General features: G+C 39.9%; 2 protein-coding genes across 2 annotated transcripts in view; both read left to right on the forward strand.

Annotated features, from left to right (window-relative positions):
• The window catches only part of PLEKHH2 (pleckstrin homology, MyTH4 and FERM domain containing H2), a 524,875-nt gene that overhangs the window by 111,308 nt on the left and 394,549 nt on the right, over nt 1–19,018 (forward strand). The gene's annotated exons all lie outside the window — the stretch shown is intronic.
• DYNC2LI1 (dynein cytoplasmic 2 light intermediate chain 1) overlaps nt 505–19,018 on the forward strand; it is a 38,246-nt gene continuing 19,732 nt past the window's right edge. The window contains exons 1-5 of the mRNA XM_061432214.1: nt 505–635; nt 2,429–2,546; nt 13,251–13,285; nt 14,491–14,560; nt 16,719–16,807. Coding sequence (XP_061288198.1) covers nt 520–635; nt 2,429–2,546; nt 13,251–13,285; nt 14,491–14,560; nt 16,719–16,807 — 428 coding nt within the window. The 5' untranslated portion in view covers nt 505–519. The remainder of the gene's footprint in view (nt 636–2,428; nt 2,547–13,250; nt 13,286–14,490; nt 14,561–16,718; nt 16,808–19,018) is intronic.

The raw sequence follows: 19,018 nt of genomic DNA on the forward strand, positions 1-19,018 counted from the left end.
ATCCCGTGGAGAAGGGAATAGCCACCCATTCCAGTTTTCTTGCCTGGAGAATTCCATGGACAGAGGAGGCTGGCAGGCTAGAGTCCGTGGGGTCGCAAAGAGTCCAACACGACTAAGCGACTAATATTTTCTCTCACTTTCAAACGATGTACTATTCTACAAAATCTGAAACAACCAAACAAACAGAAGGCTGGAAAATACTAAAATCTTTGTCTCTAGTAAATCACTAGAAAACAGCTCAGGAGATTGTTTCTTCCTCCACTCCCAAATCACTGTTATTGGGGAGAGAAAAGTAATTAAAGACAGAGACCCCGGCATATAAATAGTCGGTACTCAGGAGAATAGTTTTTAAATAAAAGAACATTTTCGGCCCAGAGTTTTTTAAGTCCCAGATTTACTGCCACGAGTCTCCTCTCCCATCCGAAACGGCTGAAGCTGAGACGAGACAAGAACGCTGAAAACTACCTTTCCCATGATGCCTCTACCCTGCACGCAACCCATGATTGTGACGTAGCTACCATGGCAACGCAATACCCTGCTTCAATCCGGCCTCTCCGAGTTCGCCGTGCGGCTGATTGTAGGCTGGGCCTCACGCGGCGACCAGGACACTGGGGCGGCCAAGCCACGATGCCCAGGTATCCCTGCAACCCTGCTTGGGCCTGGTTTATGCAACCCTCGAGAGCCTCCCTTCTTTCTCAACTCAGCCTGGATGGGGTGGAGGCGGGGAGCGGCGGTGGAGGGAGAGGCCGCTGCCAGTATTGTGGGGAGAGGAGTTACAGCGAGTCCCATTGTAGGGTTGTCCTGTTTGCAGTTCCTGTCTGGTTGGTCAAGGTACTATCCTTGAGAGTATGGATTCTGCCAAAAGCAAGTAGAAAAGTTCCAGAGGTGGAAAAGTTAAGAGATGTTGAAAGATGATTCAACTTTAATCATTGTTTCTGAAAAAAGAGTTTTGGGGGGGCCCGGCAATATTCTAGGAACAGGATTTCAGGCGGTGAGCCAAACCACAAACCCACTTCCTCAGGGACCTCCTGTCCGGGTGCAGGGGTTTACGACAAAGATAAAAGAGGGGAAACTAGTGAAGACACTGAAAAATATAGGGTCACATTTTAAGGGGAGGGGGTGGGATTTTAATCACCTATCAGATACATTTTAACTCTTCTCTGATGTTTATTTTAGTTACTTGTTCTCAAGATCATGCCTAAAACTTCCCTGAACAACTTGTAAGGACATCAGAAGGAGAGTAGGGTACTGGAGTCCATCACAGAGCGAGATTTCTGGGCTTTTTTTTTTTTTTTTCCGTATTGTGGATGGGCTGTGTGATCTCTGTTGAGTTTATGAACCTTAAGCTTCCCATCACGGTAAATGGTTAGGACACCTCTTTCTCTCTACTGCTGGGAACTTCCAAAGGAGATGATCACATTATGAAGAAATGGGTGTAATTGAAGAGCAAACAGGCCCAGACTGAGTTCTTAGAGGCTCACCTGTGAAGTAAATGTGTGAATTTTAGTGCAGACCCCCCCTTTTCCTTTCCTGATTCTTGAAAAATAATAATTATAAACACTCACTAATTTTAGGTGATTATAATATAGGCCAGGCCCTAACCTAAATGAATTATCACATTTTACAATCATGGCAATCCTATGAAGTTGATATTGTTTTTTAGTCAGTAGTTAGACGAGAAGAAACAAAAGTGAGCCTGGGGACTAGCACAGAAATGTGAGTATATTAGGTGCTCAATAAATATTTCTTGAATGAAGGATCCAAAGAGGTTAGGTAATTTACCCAAGTTGGCATACTCTATGCAGAAAGTAGTAGATTCAGGTGGATAAAACATGAAATCTTACTCATATTTTTTAGTTCAGTACTCCATAATTTATTTAGGCTTTACTTTAAAAAAAAAAAATCTTATCTGTGTAGAGAGGTGAATGAAAGGATGATTTTCAAAAGGAATTTTAGGTGATTTTCTCCCTTCTTTATATTTTAAAAAAGGAATCTGGAGCCAAAAAATGTATAATTTTAAAAAACTAAAACTATTTCAGGTAGCAGAGGTTATGTGGTAGACTGGTTTTACATGTTTCCCCCTTTTCCTAGATGTTGGTGGTTTTCCAGTTGTATGTTTCCAAAAGGCATTGAACCTTCATGTATGTCTGAGAAGCTAACACATACAGCTTTCAGCCTCGGCCGGGAGTCCCAAAATAAGACAACTTCAGATCTTGGCAATAAAGGCTCTGTTTACCATTTCTTCTTCTATCTAGTACACAGAAAATGACTAATCCTCCAAAGTTTTACCAGCTCATTGTCCTCCCCCACAAATGATATTGATTTGTTTTATAAATCTGATTAAAATGAAATTTCTCTGGGCTGGAAAGAAACTTTTGTAGGGATTCTTTTTGTTTTTCTGAATTTTGGTTATCTTTCTCTCACATAGTGAAACTCTCTGGGAAATTGCAAAAGCTGAAGTGGAAAAACGGGGAAGTAGTGAAAATGAAGGTGATGGAGCTGAAATTGGAGAAAAGTCTGTTTTCTTCATTGGCAGTAAAAATGGGGTAATGCATTTTTTCGTACTTTTTTCACCACAAGCATTGTGATGATTTAATAGCCAATGGTAACATTAATTTTATTACTTTGGTAAAAATTTAGGTATTTCAACTCTTTAACCAGATGACCAAGCTCCAGCCTGCTGGTTACTTTAAATCTGGTTGGGCCCTGCTCATGGAAGGATGGGAACTAACACACCCAACCTGCCTTTTCTTGTCAAGTGGTGTGTCCTGACCTGGGCCACAGGAGCCCAGAGGAAGGGGTACTTGTTTCTGACTAGACAGCCCAGAGGAGTCATCTTTTCCCAGTTTGCACAAAAGCACTGTAAATACTATTCTAATGGTCATATTTATAGATAACTTGTATAGCTAAAACAAGCATATATAAAAAACATGAACCATATAGAGTATAATACATTTACTTTCACTTATCTTAAACTAGTGTCACAGAAATGGAAAGAACCCTGGAAATAGTCTGGTCTTCTGCAATAGGGATTCTTACCCTGGGATCCATGGAATTACTTTTTGGGGTCCATGAGCTCCCTAGAAATGTATGCAGAATTGTGTGTGTGCACTGGTGTTTTTTAATGGGAAATTAGGTTTCCCCAGGGTTCTAGTACCTTATCAAAAGGTTGAGAGCCATTCCAGACAGTGGTTGTATAGTCTAGGTTTGAATATTTCCAACGATGGGGATGCTGTCTTTCACAAGGCAGCCTGTCTTAGGGAACCTCTCACTGATCTTTCACTTTGGAGGAAGCAAGCTGCCATGTCGTGTGCAGGTGCAGTCCACGTGGCAAAGAACTGAAGCCTGTGGCCAAGAGCCAGCAAGGAACTGATTGCCTCTTGCCAGCAACCATGTTAAGGAGCTTGGAAAATGATTCTCCAGTTCAGTTGAGCCAAGAGATAACTTTTGTCTCAAATGACGTCTTGACTACAACTTTATGAAAATTCTTAAGCCAGAGCCATCCAACTAAGGTACTCTCAGATTCCAGACTCTGAGAAACTGGGTGAAATAATGGCTGTTGTTTTAAAACTTGATAAGTTTGGAAGTAATTTACTATGTAGCAATAGATAACTAACACACATAAAAGCTACAGGAAATTCCCTGGCAGTCCAGTGGTTGCGACTTTCTGCTTTCCCTGCCAACAGGATGAGTTAATCCCTAGTCTGGAAATTGGCATCCTGCAGTCCGCATGGCTATGGCCAAAAAAAAAAAAAAAAGGTACATATAAAGACTAAGCAAATAAAAAACAAAGAAGTTTTAAACTTTGGGGAAAAGTTATTTGAGAAAGGAAAAAATCATACTTCTGCACTTGGCATGGCAGAAAAATAAAATACACTTAACATTTTTTTTTTTAAGATTATCCAAAAGATTATACAACGGTGTGTAAAGCAAAATAACAAGCCTCTGTACACAGTTTAAAATCTCTCCTCAAAGCCATCATTTTCATATCTTTTACTGTTTCTTCTATAATTGTACTTCTTTACTTCTGAATAATGTGCTTATGGGCTATTTCCATAAACACAATGTTAGACATTACCTGTTGAGTCTCTGATAGCAGACTATTTACTTCCACATCTCTCACACTTGCACTTCTAGTAATGTTGTAGTTATCATTTTGAGCTAAATCAGTATTTAGGGTTAACTTAAGTATCCCTTTCACAAGTAGCTGTATGGCTACTGTCCCTCCCTAACATCTTGGGGATTCCCTTTGCATCTTTGTGTTGGAGCTCCAGTTCCTGGATCCTGTGTCTTCTTTTTTCTTGGTTTACTCAAGTATGTCTTTGTGGAGTACGTTCTTTTGTAGTTTTCTGGGAAAGTATACATGGGAAGTAAAATTTTTGAGACCTTGCACATCTGAAATATCTTTGTTTCACCCTCACTCTGGATTGAAAGTTTATCTAGGTATAGAATTCTGGGTTGGAATGAGTCACTTAACCTCTAACCCTAGTTTCTGTGTGAGTCTGTTATTATCTCTTTTAGGAGTGACTGAAAATTCAAACTGAGTTAGACACTATCTTGAACAGTTGGTATCCCCTACGCATTGTACTTGATCCATACTCCTCTTGTGATGTGTGCCATTAGATACCATATGGTCAGGCTGCAATCTCCAGTATACTGTCACAAGTTTCATGTGTTCATTTATTTTCATCCAAATGCATTCGTTTATGCTGTCACCCGCTGCATATTTGTCAGTTACCATACAAATACACAAAGTGTGCTGCGGTTTTCCTCCTCTTTTTGTTCTTCACAGTGATATATTGCACTCACTCGTGCCACAGGCTTTGGTAATATATATGAGGTCATTTTGGTTTTTTGTGATGATATTGCACTTATTATTACTTGCACAGTTTTGCATCTGTGGCTGTAATGTATTATTCTAAGGCCTTGTCTCAGCTGCTTTGTTCTGTGAATTACATGGACCCTCTTCCATAATTCTCTTAAATGTTTTTTCTTAATGATATCTCCGTTTATCTGGACCTTTCTCTCTTGTTTTCTCTAATCTCATTTGATTGTCAAGTTTTTAGGCATGATCTTCTGATCCTCCTGACATACATTTCACCTCTTATCAAGGTATAGTCATTCTGTGTAAACTATTATATACAGAATGGATCAACAAGATCCTACCGTATCACACAGGAACTATATTCAGTGTCCCATGATAAACCATAATGGAAAAGGAAAAAAATAAACGTCACAGAAAAATTTTTTTCAAAGGGTTAATCATGCTAGTATTCTTAGACTGTGGCTCAGAAAACTTTATCACTGACTAGTCTTTCACTTCCCAGAGCTTATTTTCTCACCCTAACCCTCAATCTCTAGGTGGCAGGAAAGAGGAAAGGAAGCTATCTAGACCTCCATGTTTTTGCTTTTCCAGTTCTCCATTGTCTAAGATCTGGTTATCATCAGATCCTTTCCATAGTTCTGTAAGGGATAGAAAATAGTAGGCACACATCTTCTACACACATTTTATCAATTATGTTCCCCTTTTCTGCTGATCCTGAAGATGACATCTGATCCATAGCATTCCAGGAAAGTGTTGGCAGTTGAGATAAAATCTGTTTGTCATTTCTTCCTCTAGTAATGTCAGTTATCTCCACACAGATGAGCAGAAGTCAGCCAAAATCCATGGGTTGATGTGTGCACAGGTTTAGCAAACCCTTAAGATCAACAGAGAGATAATTTCACATAGAATACCACATTATATCTTTTGAGAAATTTAAGTATTGTGTACCATAAGGGGCGGAGAAGGCAATGGCACCCACTCCAGCACTCTTGCCTGGAGAATCCCATGGACAGAGGAGCCTGGTAGGCTGAAGTCCATGGGGTCGCTAAGAGTCGGACACGACTGAGCGACTTCACTCTCACTTTTCACTTTCATGCATTGGAGAAGGAAATGGCAACCCACTCCAGTGTTCTTGCCTGGAGAATCCCAGGGACGGTGGAGCCTGGTGGGCTGCCGTCTATGGGGTCGCATAGGGTCGGACTCGACTGAAGCAACTTAGCAGCAGCAGCAGCAGTACCATAAGGGGAAGTTAGTTAAGAAGAATGTTGACTATAACATTAATGTTCTCACTGAGACTTGATTGGAAAATACCCAGGTGAAAGAATTTTACATATAAAATAAGTTATTGTTTTTATCACCTAATATTAGGATAATTACATTTTGAAAATAATATTTAGACATTTTATGCAAACTCATGGTCATGGAATCATTGAGTTTGAAGTTAATGAGCTAAATTTATACTTAGCTAATACCATATTTCAACATTCAGAAAACTAAGATAATGGCATCTGATCCATGGCAAATAGATGGGGAAAAAGTGGAAGCAGTGACAGATTTTATTTTCTTGGGCTCCAAAATCACTACAGATGGTGACAGCAGCCATTGAAATTAAAAGACACTTGCTCCTTGGAAGGAAAGCTATGATAAACTTAACATATTAAAAAGCAAAGATGTCACTTTGCCTACAAAGGTCTGTATAGTCAAAGCTATGGTTTTTCCGATAGTTGTGTATAGATGTGAGAGTTGGACCATAAAGAATGCTGAGCACCAAAGAATTGATGCTTTCAAACTGTGGTACTGGAGAAGATCTTGAGAGTCCTATGTATGGCAAGGAGATCCAACCAGTCAATCCTAAAGGAAATCAACCCTGAATATTCATTGGAAGGACTGATGCTGAAGCTCCAATACTTTGCCCGTGTGATGTGAAGAGCCAGCTCAGGGAAAAGACCCTGATGCTGGGAAAGATTGAGGCCAGGAGGAAAAGAGGATGAGATGGTTGGATGGCATCACAACTCGATGGACATGAGTTTGAGCAAACTCCAAGAGATAGTGAAGGACAGGGAAGCCTGGTACACTGCAGTCCATGGGGTCACAAGGTTGGACATGACTTAGCAACTGAACAACAATACCATATTTAGTGTGAATTGATCTAGGAAAAATTATAGTAATAAATATAATTTAAAACATTTTAACTATATTTTTATTTCATAATTTGACAATATTAAGGTCTTCTACCTCAACTAAGTATAAAAGCCAGGATCCATTTAAATAAGTCAGCATCTAAGTCAATAAGGCATTATCTTAAATAATATTCATTTTTTAAATTCAGTTACTTCACTTTTAGGAATTTCATTTAAGGAATAATTGAATTGTGGTAGCTCAGATGGTAAAGAATCTGCCTGCAGTGCAGGAGATCAGGTTCAATCTCTGGGTCGGGAAGATCCCCTGGAGAAGGGAATAGCAGCCCACTCCAGTATTCTTGCCTGGAGAATTCCATGGAGAGGAGCCTGGTGGGCTACAGTCTGTGGGGTCGCAAAGAGTCATACATGACTGAGTGAACACACTCAATGATGTTTGTCACAGGGTTTCAAAGGGTTATTTATTGTTCTGGAAAATAAAGGGGAAAAGGACAGCATATCCATCAGAACACTTGAGTAGCAAGAGACCGTGTCCCACTCGCTGTAAGTTTCTGTTGTGTAGCCAGGGATGCAAAAAGGGTTTGGAAGTAGCCATACAGAGCAGGAACAGATGTATCATATCTTCATGCAGCTCTGCTTGGATTACAAAATTCTGGCCAGAGACACAGAACTGCTGGTGACACTGTCTAAAAAGGTCATGACTTGCAGATCCAAGATGCTGATATTCATCCTATTTGGGGTTTATATTACAGACCTTCCTTGACTTATGGTGGGCTTACATCCCCATAAATATTGTCAGTCAAAAAGTGCATTTAACACATCTGACCCAACCAACATTATAGCTTAGCCTACGGCTTGTGTGCTAAGCCACTTCAGTCATGTCCAACTTTCGCAACCCCGTGGACTGTAGCCCAGGAGGCTACTCTGTCCATGGGATTCTCCAGTCAAGAATACTGGAGTGAGTTGCCATGCCCTTCTCCAGGGAATCTTCCTGATAGCTTAGCCTGCTGCTGCTACTGCTGCTAAGTCGCTTCAGTCGTGTCTGACTCTGTGCAACCCCATAGACGGCAGCCCACGAGGCTCCCCCGTCCCTGGGATTCTCCAGGCAAGAACACTGGAGTGGGTTGCCATTTCTTTCTCCAATGCATGAAAGTGAAAAGTGAAAGTGAAGTCACTAAGTCTTGTCTGACTCTTAGCGACCTCATGGACTGCAGCCCACCAGGCTCCTCCGTCCATGGGATTTTCCAGGCAAGAGTGCTGGAGTGGGGTGCCATTGCCTTCCTTAAATGTGCTCAGAATATTTACGGCAGCCTACAGTTGAGCCAAGTTACCTAGCACACAGCCTATTTTATAATAAAGTGTTGAATATCTTGTACAGTTAGTTTATTGAATAACATACTGAAAGTGAAAAACAATGGTTGTAAGTGTACTGCTTGTTCCCCTCATGATCGAGGGGCTGACTGGGAGCTGCAGCTCACTGCTGCTGCCCACCATCACAGGAAGAGTTTATTAGTACGTATCGCTAGCCCGGGAAAAGGACAGTTTCTACTGAGTGTATATCAATTTTGCACTTTCATAAAGTCAAAACATCATAAATGGAACTATCCTAAGTTGGGGACTATCTTATTTTATGATATATATAATCTTACATGTATATAATAGAGATAGTTGTTGTATATATGATACTATTTTATTTTTGTGCTTCATGTGTCTACCTAAGGGCATGTTAAAGGCATGATAACAGAAGTTAGTCAGGAACTAACTTCTGTGTCAATGAGGCTACATCTTTACCAGGCGGCGTCAGTGCCCAGGTAGCCAGAGCACCCTTCTGTGTCTGCCGTGTGTCCCAGAAGGATACATGGACTTTGGAGGCCTCTCAGTAAAGCTGAAAAAAGTAAAGTTCTGAAAAAAGTGCTTAGAGAATGTGTTGTTTGTGCATGTGATTTTGGAAGTGGTACAGTTTCCAGTAGTGAAATGATTCAAGATAGAACCCCGAAAGTGACATGTGGCAGAAGTGGAGTGAAGGAAAGAGTCTCTGGAGGCAAAGGGCACCTGGAGGTCGGGGTCATAGGTGGGTTGCCCATGCCCATGTAGGGGGTGAGGTGAACAAGACTAATGACAGTAGCTGAGAGGGGAAGGTAGACTGAGGAAGAGATAACCAAGAGGGTGGGCTGATACAAGCCTCTTAAGATTGCTGCAAGAGGAGAGAAGTAGAGTAGTTGCCTCTAGGTGGCACTGGAGAGCAGGGAGGGCCCTGAAGTGTGTGGGGGTGATGAAGAATAAATAGCCTTCTTTAATAGGACCGCAGAGGAAGTGTTCAAGAGATAGTCATGTGTTAGTGCAGGCCAACAAATAGAATGTTCTGAAGAAGAAGTTGAGGATTCAGGGCAGCTGAATTTTAGAAGGGAGGAGGTTATTATGCCCGATGAAGGGATATGTAGAGGATTATGGAATTAGAGTTGCAAGGATGACAAGTCAGAGGGAGGCTGGACTTCTGCTGTGATGGACGTAACGGAAGGGAATGTGGGTTCATTCTGATAGTCACTCAGTGAACTTGTACTGTGTCAGTGCTTCTTGGACTCGGAAACCCAGGAGTCTGTGGATGCCTTCTCAAACGGCCACAGTTTACTAGTGAATTTTTAAAATTTGGATTGTTATTTTAATGATAATCTAAAAGCTGATTTCAGTGCCCCGAGTTGAGTTTATTTTTATTTGAAATTCCACCAGGTACTCTTATACATTAATATGAAATTATAATAAAATTAATTTAAATCACTGCTGTGGAACCATGAGAATTTGAGAAGATTGGCTAGATATTCTCTAAGATTCCTACTTCTAACATACAGTAATTCTGTATACTTTCCTGCACATTGAATACATTTATTTTTAGGTGTCATAGTCCTCATTATTTAAAAAAGTTAAAAATACACTACACGTGATACATGTAAAGTGTAGGATAATTAGAAAATCCTTATTTTCTTTAGAAAATAAATTACCTTTAAAGTTATCACCTGAAAACATTCACAGTTAACATGTGATGTCTCTCTGGATTTCTGTTTGTTTCTCTATCTGTATGTGTGTGTATATGCATCTCAAGGAAGAGATGATTTTTAACTGAAAATAGGGTCATGGTAATCTATTATGCATGTCTTATCGTGTCAATGTGTCTCAGTTCAATTCAGTTCAGTTCAGTCGCTCAGTTGTGTCCGACTCTTCACGACCTCATGGACCACAGCATGCCAGGCTTTCCTCTCCATCACCAACTCCTGGAGTTTACTCAAACTCATCTCCATTGAGTTGGTGATGCCATCAAACCATCTCATCCTCTGTTGTCCCCTTCTCCTCCTGCTTTCAATCTTTCCCAGCATCAGGGTCTTTTCAGATAAGTCAGTTCTTTGCATCAGGTGGCCAAAGTATTGGAGTTTCAGCTTCAACATCAGTCCTTCCAATGAACAGTCAGAACTGATTGCCTTTAGGGTGGACTGGTTGATCTCCTTGCAGTCCAAGGGACTCTCAAGAGTCTTCTCCAACACCACAGTTCAAAGCCATCAATTCTTCGGCTCTCAGCTTTCCTTATAGTCCAACTCTCACATCCATACATGACCACTGGAAAAACAATAGCCTTGACTAGACGGACCTTTGTTGGCAAAGTAATGTCTCTGCTTTTTAATATGCTGTGTAGGTTGGTCATAACTTTTCTTCCAAGGAGCAAGCATCTTTTAATTTCATGGCTGCAGTCACCATCTGCAGTGATTTTGGAGCCCAGAAAAATAAAGGCTGACACTGTTTCCACTGTTTCCCCATCTATTCGCCATGAAGTGATAGAACCGGATGCCACGATCATCGTTTTCTGAATGTTGAGCTTTAAGCCAACTTTTTCACTCTCCACTTTCACTTTCATCAAGAGGCTTTTGAGTTCCTCTTCACTTTCTGCCATAAGGGTGGTGTCATCTGCATATCTGAGGTTATTGATATTTCTCCTGGCAATCTTGATTCCAGCTTGTACTTCATCCAGCCCAGCGTTTCTCATGATGTACTCTGCATATAAGTTAAATGAGCAGGGTGACAATATACAGCCTTGACATACTCCTTTTTCTATTTGGAACCAGTCTGTTGTTCCATGTCCAGTTCTAACTGTTGCTTCCTGACCTGCATACAGATTTCTCAAGAGACAGGTCAGGTTCTCTGGTATTCCCATCTCTTTCAGAATTTTCCACAGTTTATCGTGATCCACACAGTCAAAGGCCTTGGCATAGTCAATAAAGCAGAAATAGATGTTTTTCTGGAACTCTCTTGCTTTTTCTATGATCCAGCGGATGTTGGCAATTTGATCTCTGGTTCCTCTGCCTTTTCTAAAACCAGCTTGAACATCAGGAAGTTCACGGTTCATGTATTGCTGGAGCCTGGCTTGGAGAATTTTGAGCATTACTTTACTAGCGTGTGAGATGAGTGCAATTGTGCAGTAGTTTTAGCATTCTTTGGCATTGCCTTTCTTTGGGATTGGAATGAAAACTGACCTTTTCCAGTCCTGTGGCCCCTGCTGAGTTTTCCAAATGTGCTGGCATATTGAGTGCAGCACTTTCACAGCATCATCTTTTAGGATTTGAAATGGCTCAACTGGAATTCCATCACCTCCACTAGCTTTGTTCATAGTGATGCTTCCTAAGGCCCATTTGACTTCACATTCCAGGATGTCTGGCTCTAGGTGAGTGATCACACCATTGTGATTATCTGGGTCATGAAGATCTTTTCTGTACAGTTCTTCTGTGTATTCTTGCCACCTCTTAATATCTTCTGCTTCTTTTAGGTCCATACCATTTCTGTCCTTTATTGAGCCCATCTTTGCATGAAATGTTCCCTTGGTATTTCTAATTTTCTTGAAGAGAGCTCTAGTCTTCCCCATTTTATTGTTTTCATCTGTTTCTTTATATTGATCACTGAGGAAGGCTTTCTTATCTCTCCATGCTATTCTTTGGAACTCTGCATTCAAATGGGTATATCTTTCCTTTGCTTCTCTTCTTTTCACAGCTATTTGTAAGGCCTCCTCAGACAGCCATTTTGCTTTTTTGCATTTCTTTTTCTTGGGGATGGTCTTGATCCCTGTCTCCTGTACAATGTCACAAACTTCCATCCATAGTTCATCAGGCACTCTATCTATCAGATCTAGGCCCTTAAATCTATTTCTCACTTCCACTGTATAATCGTTAAGGGATTTGATTTAGGTCAGTATGTCTATTCCTACATTATACCTGTGATCTGCGTGTTATTCATTATATTGATGGTCATAATTTAGTCAGTCCCCTATTTGGAAAATTTAGATTGTTTCTGATCTTTCACTTTGATATAACACCTACCAATAAGTATCTTTCAGTTATGTATTTTAGTGCTATTCCAATGATTTATTTATAAATCTTACTACCAAAAAAGTCATTCAATTTAATCATAGCCCAGATGTAATTTGGAGTCACAATTTATCTTTTTGGGGGTAAGTATTGTAGGTTCCTTGGCTTTAAAAAACACATATATAGTGAAATAATCCGTGTTTTTGGTAGTCCAGAGTTTTCTAAACTGCTTTCTTTGAATCCTAAAGGTCTCCTCTGGTAAACTTTCCCTGATGCTCTTTTATTTATATTCCTGTAAAAGATTGTCTTAAAAAAGTAAAGCTTCACTGTTTAAAAAAAAAACAGTGACTTAAACCACTAGATCAGTCCCTGGCTCAGATGTGAGGTTAAGTTTCATGATTAGTGGCTGACATGGGACCAGAACCTCTATTTCCTGACTCCTAAAAAGAAATTTAAAGTACATCTTCTAGAAATAAGACAAACCAAAAAAAGTATTCTAACCAGTATCTGGATTGCTTACTTGGAATATGTCTTCAACATGTCCTATATTTGTGTTATCCTTTTTTATTTCCACTTCAACAAATTGGAATTAAAACATTTTAGAAGACACTAATCATCAGCTTAACCAGTAATTAGCATTAACGAGTAGAGAGAAAATTTAAGACAGCTGCCAAGTTGACCACTAAAATGAGGTTTGATTTTCTAGTATTTGTCATCTGTGGTACTTTATAATTATAATAATAGCAGTGTAGTTACACTCTGATGGAAAGTTGACAGTTAACTTTTTCCACTTATCAAACTTAGGAGCAATTCTGAAAGTTTCTAGTTTCCAGGTAATTTATCATTCAAGTGATTAAAAGCTATTTTGGGCCACAATTATGAACAATAATAAAATTTTACATGTGGATGACATTAACACAGTATTCTTTCTTTTTGAATTTCTAGGGAAAGACTACTATTATTCTAAGGTGTCTTGACAGGTAAGTGTTATATTAAACTTTAGAATACATTTTTGCTTATTCTTATTGTAAGGCTGCTGCTGCTAAGTCACTTCAGTCATGTCCGACTCTGTGCGACCCCATAGACGGCAGCCCACCAGGCTCCCCTGTCCCTGGGATTCTCCAGGCAAGAACACTGGAGTGGGTTGCCATTTCCTTCTCCAATGCATGAAAGTGAAAAGTGAAAGTGAAGTCGCTCAGTCGTGTCCTACTCTTAGCGACCCCATGGACTGCAGCCCACCAGGCTCCTCTGTCCATGGGATTTGCAAGTTAGAATATAAAAGACATATTTCCATTTTGTGACCTAAACAAAATATTCTAATTCTTATGAATCCATATTATGGCTTTTACAGTCTTCCTTTAAAGATGAAACCAACAATAAGCAGAAAAAAATTGTATAGGATTAATAATGGATTTCCTTATTTGAGGGAAGAAATTAGCATAATTACTCAATCTGTAATAGCTAGTACTTACTTGTTTTGGCTATGCTAGTCTGTATTTAAACTTTTTAATTTTATCTAGTTCATGATCGTTTGAATATTATAACCTTTGAATTGCTCATGGGTGTGCTTCTGAAGCACATTATTGGTCATCAAACTGTACATGTTGCCATTTGTTTTATGTACTTCTTAGCCTTCTTTACCATGGAAGCATGCCAGCAGGTTACAGTACATGTTTCAGGAAGTTTTGGTAAGGAAAGTCTTGTTGGTTTGCAGCTCTCATTAGCTAAATGATGCCCAGGTTTGAGCTGTGATTTCGGTTGAGAACTGTATAAAAAATCTTTTATTGACGTCTCCATTAAATTGAAAGTCATTACGTTCCCAGCTCCTCACATTGAGGCTGAGCATAAACCTATTCTCTTTGCTTCCCACGTGGCCTGGATGCAGAGAGCGTATGCCCTGACGCAGCCACCAACACAGCCAGCTCCTTCTCTGCTCCCCGAATGGTGTCACTAGGCGCTGCCACTAAACGCAAGTGCCATTCCTCACCTCTGCAGTTGCTACTGAAGTCTGTTAAGATGCTTTTTTGAAGGCTTATTTAATTTTTGTATAAATTCTTAATCATTTTTATCTCAATGTGTTACACACAGCGTAACTTCTCTGCTAATAAAGTTCTTAAGAAGCAAAAATAAGGTAAGATGATAGCTTAAGAAAATGATGGTAATAATACTTGTCTTCACTGTACAGGGATGAGCCACCAAAACCAACCTTAGCTTTGGAATATACGTATGGAAGAAGAACAAAAGGACATAACATAGTGAGTGTCTTTTTGGTGATGTTCTTCTACACGTGTATGGAGAAGTAAGGATGCTGACATTGTTCTACATTTTCCATCTTTTCCACAATCGATAAACACATCCAGGAGTATACTTCCTAGCTATGTAATACTTTTAAAGTCAAATGCAACTGAGCACAGAGGAAGCCACCCAAACTGTGAAAATATTTCGGCCTTCTCATTTGTTATGTCTTAAGATGCTTGAATAGGATTACTCTGTAACTTCAGTGTACAGGCTTTGGGCACATTTTCTCCTTTCAAATGAGAATAACATTGTGAGTTATCTTGTCTCCTGAAAAAATCTGCTAAAAATATACATTTGACCTGTTGGATATTTATGAAAATATACTGCTTAAAATCCAAATTATTAGCATTTTTACAAATACATCTTAAAATTGGTAATCCTATTTGAGACCACAGGCCCTAACTGGCCATAATCCTATTTTCACTTGTGTTAGTTCATCTATAGAGGATAGTTAGAAATTGTTCAGGATAGAGGGAGAACTTATAGTGTATGTTAGGAGAATAAAAAATTCTAAGTAGAATTCTCTTTTGGTGTTCCCATAAGGAAGAGGTCATTTCTTAAATAAAGTTAGGTGTATGGAGAACAATCTAGAATAAAGAAGGTCCCATAACTCCCATAACTCCCATAACACAGGCAAATTTTTATAGGTTGATCCAGTCTAAGTGTTTGATCATTAGACAGTGTATAGAGAGTTTAAATGGTCTGTTGCTGCTTCCTGGATTCACCAGTGCAACTTGGTTATTAAAACCATGAAATTGAAAAGAAAAAACAATATATTGAGATGTGGGAGAACTTTGTTTTTGTGAATCAAAACAAAGTGAATAAATCAAATCAATTCAAATAAAATCAAAACAATTGTGAATAAATTTTTGCATGGGTGATAAGCCTAGAAATACCTCATCCTCGTTGTGGGAGACTCTGAGTCAACTTTCATAAGCTTAACTTTTGAGAAAAGCTCTAAAAGCTTTTCTTCATCCAGTTGTGAATCAAGGGAGATTGTCCATTGAAAACTTATTTCTCCCCCCAAACATTAGAGATTCAAATACCAACTGCAAAACAGTTTCAATGGTTGAGATGATAACCTGTCAAAAAGCAAAATATATTTATCTCAAACTGCTGTAATGACCATTTGCCTCTTCCAAGTTCATGGTATTGGGTACATGAAAACTCATGTGGTTTGTTTTTCACCTGCTTGTTTCTGCTAAACTTTATGCTCTCAAGTTGGGCTTTTCTGTATTCATTCTAGAAGATTCATATCTTTCTCAGATTGAAGGTCTCCTAAGAGTTCTAAATGGAAGAACTTTATCAGCTCCTCACACAATCATATCTTGAAGGCTCTCAGTATCTGGCCGGAAGGAGAAATGCCATCAGCTAGCCAGCAATCTAGGACAGTTGTCATGGAATAGATGGTCTTCTTTCCAAGCTACTGGGCTACTGCCCAGCCCTTTTAGTCCTCCTATAGTTTGAGTTCTCTGAAAAGGGAAGCAGTTGCAGAGAGTCCGTGTCCCCCACCTACCGCTTGTATTGCCAGTGCCAGCCTGTCACTGTCCCCAGGGATGTCAGGCCCAGACCAGCTGCTTATACTTCTGCCCAGTCGATCCTGATCTGCAGGTTGGACTCCTGTCTGTTCTCCCCGTTTCCTCTGGTCTTGTCTTTATGTCTGATTTATTGTGTGAGCTTCTGTCTTCTCCCTCAATTAGGATGTTTTCCCGTTCAGTTGTTTTATTTCTACCTAAAATTATAACTTTTTTCACAAAGATAATTCCAAATGTGTTCAATTTGTTAATTTTATTTCTAATGTGAGTGTTTGCTACCTGTGATATTTATAGAGTTGGGGTGCTGTTTAATGTCTTCTATTAAATTAGGGTAGAATCAGCGCATTTAGTACCCGTGTATATTCTTAATGTTTCATCTTTGTTCTTTGGAATAGATGTTTTAGTGTATTTTGAGGGATGGGATCAATAAAGGAGAAAATTTTGACTGCCTTAAATGGTCTTGAGGACTGTAATATCTTGTATCCATAATTATTACTAGCTGGTGCTAATGAACTATAAGAACTATTTAAAATGTAAAAACATCAAAGAATATTAATATGAAAAAACCTGTTTTTTTCAGCCTAAAGATATTGCTCACTTTTGGGAGCTAGGTGGAGGAACATCTTTACTGGATTTAATCAGCATACCAATCACAAGTGACACCTTACGGTAAGTGGGGCCAGTGAGGAATAGCAGTTAGTAAGTATCCAGTGGAGGCCACAGGATGAACATGAGTTTTTTGTGAATCAGAATTGCAGGGACAGTTTTATGTTGCTGAAGGTTTACCTTAACTTCCTTTCTATGTGCCTAAACTGTAGTGCTCTCAGAGATTTTGAAAGAACCAAGGTTCTGGTTCCAAATCAGGAAAAGAGTATGTCAAGGCTGTATATTGTCACCCTGCTTATTTAACTTATATGCAGAGTACATCATGAGAAACGCTGGACTGGATGAAGCACAAGCTTGGAATCAAGATTGTCAGGAGAAATATCAATAGGGAGAAATAACCTCAGATATGCAGATGACACCACAAGTGAAGAAGAAGTAAAGAGCCTCTTGATGTAAGTGAAAGAGGAGAGTGAAAGAGTTGGCTTAAAACTCAACTCTTAGAAAACTAAGATCATGGCATCTGGTCCCATCACTTCATGGCAAATTGATAGGGAAACAGTGGAAACAGTGACAGACTGTTTTTCTGGGCTCCAAAATCACTCAGATGGTGACTGCAGCCATGAAATTAAAAGACGCTTGCTCCTTGGAAGGAAAGTTATGACCAACCTACACGGCATATTAAAAAGCAGAGATGTTACTTTGCCAACAAAGGTCTGTCTAGTCAAAGCTATGGTATTTCCAATAGTCATATATGGATGTGAGAGTTGGACTATAAAGAAAGCTGAGTGCCAAAGAATTAGTGCTTTTGAACTGTGGTGTTGGAGAAGACTCTTGAGAGTCCCTTGGACTGCAAGGAGATCAAACCAGTCCATCCTAAAGGAAATCAGTCCTGAATATTCATTGGAAGGACTGATGATGAAGCTGAAACTCCAATACTTTGGCCACCTGATGCGAAGAACTGACTCATCTGAAAAGACCCTGATGCTGGGAAAGATTGAAGGTGGGAGAAGAAGGGGATGACAGAGGATGAGATGGTTGGATGGCATCACCTACTCAATGGACATGAGTTTGAGTAAACTCTGGGAGTTGGTGATGGACAGGGATGCCTGGCATGCTGCAGTCTGTGGGGTCACAAAGAGTTGGATATGACTGAGCGACTGAACTGAACTGAACTGAAGGTTCTGGCCTGTGCTGAAATGAGATAGTTGGCATCCGACTAGTAACATATTTTGCAAGCCTACAAACAAACAAAATATGTCAAATAACACTTGGGCAATATATTCACTTGGCAAAAAAAAAATACTTCAGAAAATAAATTTGAAAACTCAATTCTTTTGAATACCCATCCAAGCATGAGCTAATTCAGCCCCTGAGTTTTTCCTGCAACTGGATATTATGTTTCCTTTAAATTTAATGGCTTCCTTGGTGGCTCAGGTGCCTGCAATACAGGAGACTTGGATTCAGTCCCTGGGTCAGGAAGATCCCCTGGAGCAGGGAATGGCTACCCACTCCAGTATTCTTTCTTGCCTGGAGAATTCCACGGACAGAGGAACCTGGCAGGCTACAATCCATGGGGTCACAAAGAGTCAGACATGACTGAGTGACTAACACACACTTGAATTTAATACTAATTTAATACTGATGTTAATATCACTGAGGGGCTTCCCAGGTGGCACTTGTGGTAAAGAACCCACCTGCCAGTGTAGGAGACACAAGAGACACGGATTAGATCCCTGGGTCAAGAAAATCCCCTGGAGAAGGGCATGGCAACCCACTCCGGTGTTCTCGCCTGGAGAATCCCCATGGACAGGGTAGCCTGGAGGGCTACAGCTCATAGAGTCACAAAGAGTTGGACACAACTGAAGCGACTTAGCACGCACACACACCAGTAAAGCCTCATGCAATGAAAGTTTGTGAGTTAGAAGAGGAAGAAGTGTCTGTTTGCTGACCTTAAAGAAAATTTGTGAGTTAGAAGAGGAAGAAGTGTCTGTTTGCTGACCTTAAAGAAAAAGAACCTGGGGGAAAACCTCAAGCTCTTTGGTGGTGTTTTCCTGAGAATGATTCCCACATGTTGGCCAAATCAGATGTGGAAAATTGTGACATTTCTCACAATGTTCCTGGGAACCCATCTTCGCCAAAGAAAACAGAATTAAAAAATCTGAAATATCTTACTGTTGTCAGAGTTTAAAACAGACCATTGCTGCTGGACCAGATACAAAGGGCTTGACAATAATTTGTCAAATTTCAACCATTAAGATCTTTAGAATTTTTTCT

This window comes from Bos javanicus, chromosome 11 (genome assembly GCF_032452875.1).
Source record: "Bos javanicus breed banteng chromosome 11, ARS-OSU_banteng_1.0, whole genome shotgun sequence".
Taxonomy (NCBI): domain Eukaryota; kingdom Metazoa; phylum Chordata; class Mammalia; order Artiodactyla; family Bovidae; genus Bos; species Bos javanicus.